General features: G+C 31.6%; 1 protein-coding gene across 1 annotated transcript; it reads left to right on the forward strand.

Moving 5' to 3' along the window:
- The first annotated feature begins 4,979 nt into the window (after window positions 1-4,979).
- LOC108998699 (serine/threonine-protein kinase UCN-like) lies at window positions 4,980-6,443 on the forward strand. The gene has a single exon (XM_018975351.2). It carries the CDS (start codon window positions 5,066-5,068, stop codon window positions 6,308-6,310), a length of 1,245 nt encoding a protein of 414 aa, XP_018830896.1. The 5' UTR covers window positions 4,980-5,065; the 3' UTR covers window positions 6,311-6,443.
- The last annotated feature ends 1,630 nt before the right edge of the window (window positions 6,444-8,073 follow it).

The raw sequence follows: 8,073 nt of genomic DNA on the forward strand, positions 1-8,073 counted from the left end.
ATATATTATATCTATACATAAAATTGAGCAGATAATATTAGGATGGTGATTGTTTGACAATATTGCCAATTGAGTCATGATCATTAATTCGACAAGCAGTAGGCTCTCATGTGGGAGTAGGCCGGGCGCCACACATTTTAATCCACGCTTGTGAATTGTAACAATCAACACGACCAACTTGAATCTATATATATATATATATATGTGTGTGTGTGTGTGTGTGTGTGTGTGATGGAAATGTCTATACATATATATATATGGTCGAACCGCGCTAGCTAATAGTAGTATTACCTTTACAGCATGATATGTCTTGCTCATTGTTGTCGATCCTAATATTATCTATGTATATGTTCACACATGACAGCACCCGCCCAAAGCATAAATGATGGGGTACGAGTTCACATGCATGCTAGCTGCGCGCTTAGCTTGGTCATCATGATGATCATACCCTAAACCGACAATATTGCATCGATTCCATTTGGTTTCTTGAGTTTTATTTTCCGTTTGTATAGATCATGAGAACGTTGCAAAAGGGAAAGAATTTTTTTGAAAACCTAGCTACATGCAGATCATCAATCTCTAAAGGTTTTAATTAAGATAATTAATTATTAGATTCTTATAAAGTCTAATATAATTTTATGTATGAAATCTTCAAACCGAAAATCAAAGAGTACTTTTAGTTAATATTGTTCTTTTCTAGGATTTTTTTTTTTTTTTGTGCAAAACGGGAATATCAAAGCAGCATAAATAATATCTCAGAGAATCTCTAAAGATAATAAAGGATGCATGCAACATGATGTCCTCTAAATTTAAAGCTAGAGCATATATATATTTCAAACGTCACATGATATATATATATGAAATTAGTTCAAAGATTGGCGAACCATTAAAAAGGAATTAGATACCAACCATATATATATATATATATATATATATATAAAGTAAATGTAGATCATCACGCAATGTTATGGATCGAGGGTTTGATCCACCAGCAGCCACCTAACATGCACCCAAACCACCCGTCTTACCCATATCAAGAATATCATGAATGTTTTTTTTTTTTATGTTTAATTAAATTAAAGCTATCTAGCTAGCTAAGTGCAAGTTAAATCATGTGTTTCCCCAAAAATACTATTTTGTTTTTATATATGTTAATTAATATTACCTAATGCATGCCGTTAATTATGCATGCATGCCACATTCATATATATATATATATATCTATGCTAGCTAGCATTGGTATATATATTCGACAAGCATGCAAAAATGAAACACTAGAAAACAAATTGTGAAAAAGAAATTTCGTTTCCAAAATGCATGGACACCAAAAACAAGTAATTTATAATTTGTTTAGGGTCAAACTAATATATAATTTTTCTTCTTTTTTATATATGACACTACAAAAAAAAATGGATTTTTGTGGCCATTTAATTGCGACGAAAAGACTATTTGTAATTAAAATATACTAATTTCGACTGTAAATAGTCATTTCGCTGGAATTAAATGACCACAAATAAGCAGTTTTCTTGTAGTGTAATCTAGTTTTCTTTTTTCCCATTTAATTAAGTACGGCCCCATAATTTTATTTTAATATTTATTTATTAATTTGTTAAATTCGTAGAGGTTAACCAATGTTTCAATTGTATCTTACATGAGTTTCCACTTTTAACGATGGTAAAAAACATTTCAGTTGTAGATGCAGTTAAATGTCGCTAATTAATGCATGCGGCCTGATCTGATCATGCATTCATATATAAACATGTAGATCATGACTTTGCATGCATGCATCGATCAGCTAGCACCTTTATTTTTTCACCGAATGGTAAAATCAAATCCTTACATTAATGCCCAACACTCATAAGTAGTCAAACAATTAAAACTACTTCAACTTTGAAAAGGTATAAAAAGATTAAAAGAAAGGAAAAGGGTAAGACTAACTAGCTAGGCTAAGCTAAAACGAGCTAGTCATGTGTGTTATTGGATCCCCTAATCACTACCATGCGTATACAACTATATATTATATTATTTAATTTTAAGCCATAATTACTTTGTATTTGGTAGATAGTGATCTCATCATGTATTTGGAGGAACCCTAATTTATGAAAATTGATTTCGATCCATCCCGTTTGTTAATCTATTCATTCAATACAAGAAAATTAGAATTTATGTCGAGTTATTTTAGACAAAAATGACTATTTGTGATGATAATAATCTTATTAATTTAGCAAGAAATAATTATTTTAACAAAAAATTACTGTACATAAATAAGCAGTTTTTTTGTAGTGATTTTTCAATTAATATGTAATAATTTTCCTAGCAACAATGCCCAACTGCCTATTATATTTACATGAATTGTTAGTCATAATTAAAAAAAAAAAGCTTTTAGATATGTTCGTTAAGCACAGATCTACTTATGAACTATATATTTTAATGGATAAAAATGAATAATTCTATTTGTAATCCTCACTCAGAGACTATATGTGCAGATCCGTCCTTCATTAAATGAAAAAAAGTACTATTTTAAGAGGGGTATTATTGTAATTTTAAAAAAATTTAAAGATAAAATTGTATAGACTTAAACAGACTCCAAATGAAGATTGTATTACTCGACAAAAATATCATGGTCCCAATCCTTTAAATTATGAAGGTAATTATAGTAGTACTTGAGCGGCTTGACTTCTCTAGCTATATATTTCAACCTAATTTAAATTTACTCGTATATTTTTTATTTGTTCATAAAAACCACATTCGCATACTTAATTAGCTAGGTTACAATCAAGAGATAAATGAATTGGGTCATCTGCTTCTTCCTTAATTCATAAGCAAAACCCGGCCAATTGATTAATTAGATGCTTTCCTGAATTTCATAAACTTGCTCAAACCAAATCAATTATTGATGGTTAGTTAACCCAAAGTCAATATTTCCTTATATATAGTTTAGGTCCAAGTGCATTACACTGACACATGACATCTTAATTAAGAGTAAAAAATATTAAGAAAATTAATGTTCTAAATCAAGGGGTATAGATCCTTTCCACCATTTCAAATAAAATATATTACATTATTTTATTAATATAAAATATGAGATATTTTGGTAATTATTTTTTATTATATTAAATTAAAAAAATAAAATGACCAAAATAATTCATATTTTACATTAAATAGATACCGTCTATTTTATTTCAAATGAATAAAACAAGTAAAATGATTAAAAAAATATCTAATATTATATGATTAATGGATAATTTATGTTATATATACATAAACTAAAAGAAAAAAAGATGAAAGAAACAAGGAATTGACAAGAAGTGACAACATTCCAACAACAACCCCCAAGTGCACGTTCGCATGGCTAGGCCTTAGATTATGGGAGCTCCCATGTGAGAACCGTACAAGAAAATTGTTTTTCCGCCATTGTGTTTGGCTCTATGCTATCTTTTCTTTATGTCTTACACGTGTGCCCACCCATTTGTTTACTTTGTACAAATATATATATATATATATATATATACTTTTAGCCAAAAATCATTGCATATGGCTGGCACTACCTCTAATTAAATCATGTCTCTCCTAGTACAGCCATCACCAACAATTGTACACAGCTGAAATCCAGCATTTTCATCCAATTGGCCTACTTTATTTGTATATATCTATGTATCTATCTATATATATATTTTTTAAAATTCTATAAATCATATTATTATTTTATTTTTATCTTATTATGTAAAATGTGACATATTTATTATTATTAGATAATTTTTTATCATTTCATAATAATAAATATGCAACATCTTACATAGTAAGATGAAAATAAAATATGAGTATATAGTATAGCATTTTTATATAAATTATGGAAGCTGGTATATGATGTAGTAGTAATAATAATAATAATAATATATTGTAAGATTTATTTAATCTGCCAATCTTTTATTTATTTAAATCTTAAATTTTAATGAGTTGAAATTTAATTGTTAAAATAAAGAGTGTTTGGACCAAAAGCAAATAATCATATACTGAGTAATGTAGAATATATTATGTATAATATATCAGAAACTCTATTTATAAGTCGGTTTGGAGAATACATCTAATGAGATTCTTACATGATATACACCTTTGAAAAACCAATCGACATCTTTTTAAATTTCATGTTCGAATTGTATGGTTCATTAATGTACAGGGATAGAAACATGATTAAGTATTCTTATGGGGTTTAAATTACTTGAAAATTCATACTAAATGTTATAAACTTCACATAATTTCTCTATAATCAAATTATGTAGTTTCATAAAGTGATTTATTCTTGAAAATAAAAATAAAAAATTAAAGTTGTGGAAAAAAATTAAAATTTTAATCTTGTAATTAGGGCCGTAGTTTTCACCAAAAATGAATAAAGACACATCGCTCACAGTATCCCACCTACTAAAAAGGTGAAGATAAAGATCGTGTAATGCAATAATAGTTAGTTCCGTCTGTTACTTTAAAAAGAAAATAAAAACGAGAAAAGAAAAGAAAAGACATTGCTCAGAGATGGAGACAAAAGACAAAAAGAAAAAGAAAAAGAAAAAGAAAAAACTTCGTTCAGTTTAAAAACTTTTGATTGATTAATATTGAAAAGTAAAACAAACAAACAGAAAAATATATTTAGTACAACAATTAAGATGTTTGGATTCGAATATGACTTGAGATGAGTTGAGATAGATTGTAAATAGTAGTGAGATGAGTTATGAATAATAATGAGATTTGTGAGTTAAAGTTACTGAATAATAATAAATAATAATGAGATAAATTGAGATGAATTGAGATGAACTGTGAATACAAACGCCTCCTAAAACGACAATAACTCACTTACAAAAACATAAACTACTTCGTAAAAAAAAATAAAAAAAACAAAAACAAAAACAAATACCAGACGACAGAGAGAGAGAGAGAAGACTGAACTGGGATAGAGAAAAAGAGAAAGCGGCCTATAAAATCCAAAAACCAACGCTCAAAACCACCTCTCTGTCTCCCTCTCTCTATCTCTCTCTTGAGTTCTGTGTCTTTTCTTCTTCGTTCTCTCTGCACAATGGATTTACCAGTACCGCAACCCTCGCCGGAACTTCACTTAGATAACCTTAAAGCTCTCAAAGTCCTCGGTAAAGGTGCCATGGGCACCGTCTTCCTCGTCCATGATAAGACATCCGACCCTTCTGCCTGCTCTCCCTTCGCCCTCAAGGTCGTCGAGAAAGCTTCCCTCCATACCAAGCTCGACGCTGCGCGCCGTGCCCGATGGGAAATCCGGGTCCTTTCCCGCCTCTCCGACTCCTCCCATCCATTCCTACCATCCCTTCTCGGTTACCTCGACACACACGACTTCCTCGCCTGGGCTGTCCCTTACTGCCCCGGTGGCGACCTCAACGTTCTCCGCTACCGACAAAACGATCGCGTTTTCTCCCACGCCGTCATTCGCTTCTACTTGGCCGAGATCGTCTGCGCTCTCGATCACCTCCATCGCATGGGCATCGTCTACCGCGACCTCAAGCCCGAGAACGTTCTCATCCAACAGTCAGGTCACGTAACCCTCACGGACTTCGACCTCTCCAGGAGCTTATCACCGAGGACGGTCGCGGTTAAGACCTTCATTTCCACTGATCAGGCCGCCGAGGAACCACCGGATATTCGCCGGAAACACCGGAGGAATCTGTCACGGTGGATAACAATATTACCCGATAATAACAGCAAGAACAAGAAGGGCCTGAAGAAGGCCAAGTCGGCACGGGTCAGCCCGGTCAGTCGACGCAAGCCAAGTTTCTCCGACGGTGAACGGTCCAACTCCTTCGTGGGAACGGAGGAGTATGTGGCGCCGGAGGTGGTACGGGGCGACGGTCACGAGTTCGCCGTCGATTGGTGGGCCCTGGGGGTACTAACCTACGAGATGCTCTACGGTACGACGCCGTTCAAGGGGAAGAACCGGAAAGAAACGTTTCGGAACGTTTTGGTGAAAGCGCCCGAATTCATCGGCAAAGGCACGGCCTTAACGGATTTGATCGGACGGTTGTTAGAGAAGGACCCCACCAGAAGATTGGGGTACCTGAGAGGAGCGAGCGAGATCAAGGGACACGCGTTCTTTCGTGGTGTCAGGTGGGACCTATTGACGGATATATTACGACCGCCGTTTATCCCGTCGAGAGACGACGTGGACTTGACGGACCACATAACGACGGGAGGGCTGGACATAAAGGACTACTTCCAGAAATTGAGATCACCGCCGTCGTTTCCACCATCACCGTTATCAGAGCGTCACGATACCGTTTCGTTACCTGAGTTCTGATCCAATGTGCTCGCTCGCACGTGTAAGAATTTTTTTTTTTTTTTTGGGTCAAAATTCTGTGTATTTTTGTGTATATAAAATAACTGTAGAACGTGAAAAAGGGCTTTAGTAAAAGAAGATTAGTTGTCGCTTAGCAATGATTAGCTAAAAAGCTGTATTATACAGTTGTTGATACGGTTATACTTCCTGAGTTCCAATTCCCACGCGCCATATGTTGACCCTTTTTTACATTAAAAATTTTATTCAGCATTCTTGTACCATATATATGTATATTTTTTTTCTATTTTTTTCCTTTAACAATAGAATAATTCTTTTTATAATTTTCATTGCAAAAAATTTAAAAATAAAAAATTATTCTTATCAATTACTATTCATATCTCACACCCCACATTTTATAAAAAAAATATTCTCACTCTATAAAAAAAAATTGTAAATACGGAATATCAAAACAAATAGTGACTAATACATAATATTAAATATATAATTTTTTATTTTTTATTTTTATTTTTGTTTATTGGGCACACAGAATTATGCCTCTTTAAGCCTTTTTTTTTTTTTTAACTTGTGGCACAAAATTAAATTCTTATGTTTCTTTTGCCATTGAGCTTGAAAGATTCTTATTTTTTGAAGTTGATTTTGGGTATAATGTAAGAAGACTTGAGGGAAAAGGTATTTGGTAGGGTCGAGAATTTGAATTAACATCATTTTACTCACTAAAAATATATTAATAATAATAATAATAAACACTGTTGGATCCGTGAAGAGTGGTAATACATCAAGTATCTATTACTAAAAATAATTACAAGCTAAAGTTGGTGGTCCAGTGACACGTGCTCATGCTTAATGGCTTCAAGTGTTTGAGCTGCTTCTATATATTCTCATTTTGAGTTTTTATAAATGAATGAAGTGGAAATATGCCAGAAACCAAGAAATGAAAATGTAAGTCCTTGCCACATTAAGTATGAAGATGAAAAAGCCTTGCGATTTTTTAATCTAAATATTTTCTATAATTTAGAGAGACAAATATAATTTATAGACCTTAAGATCATTAGCATTAGTTTCATCAAAGCAATCTTTAAAATTTGATAAAAAGAACATGTTTTTCATAAATCTAAAACTTCTTTAGTCATAATCTCATATTAGATTAGTCAAAATAATTATATAATATTATTTTTTAATAATAATATTTTTAATTTTCTTTTATATTTTACAATTACATTAACTATATGTTAATTAATAATAATATTTCTTCATTCACATATTTTAAAATTGAACACAACAACAAAAGTGAAAGGAAGTTCGGAGAAAGTGAAAGTCGTGAAAAATGAAAATTAAAAAAGAAAGTAGATGGGATAATTTTTATAATAAAATATTACTTTTAAAGATGAATAATATATTTTTAAATTTAAAGATATACTTAAAATTACTATACCTCAGAGTTCAAGTTTTTACTTTTTGAAAAATTCAATTTAAATAATTTTATATATATTTCTTCAAATTTTCAAACTATAATGACTTTTAAATAAGTCAATGACAATGCTCTTAAATTTTAAATGTTGTTCATGATAACATAAGTTTTAAGGTTAATTACATGGAGATAGATATTCATGCTTTGTCTATATTTGTCTAAATTATAAAAATAATTTTAATCAAAAAAACTATTTATTAAATTTTGAGACCTTAAATGAATGGTCATGATAATTTTTACGGATTTCTAGACAAAGAGATGGGTGGGTTCATATGATTACGGGACAAGGTGTTCT

Source organism: Juglans regia, chromosome 14, assembly GCF_001411555.2.
Source record: "Juglans regia cultivar Chandler chromosome 14, Walnut 2.0, whole genome shotgun sequence".
Lineage (NCBI taxonomy): Eukaryota > Viridiplantae > Streptophyta > Magnoliopsida > Fagales > Juglandaceae > Juglans > Juglans regia.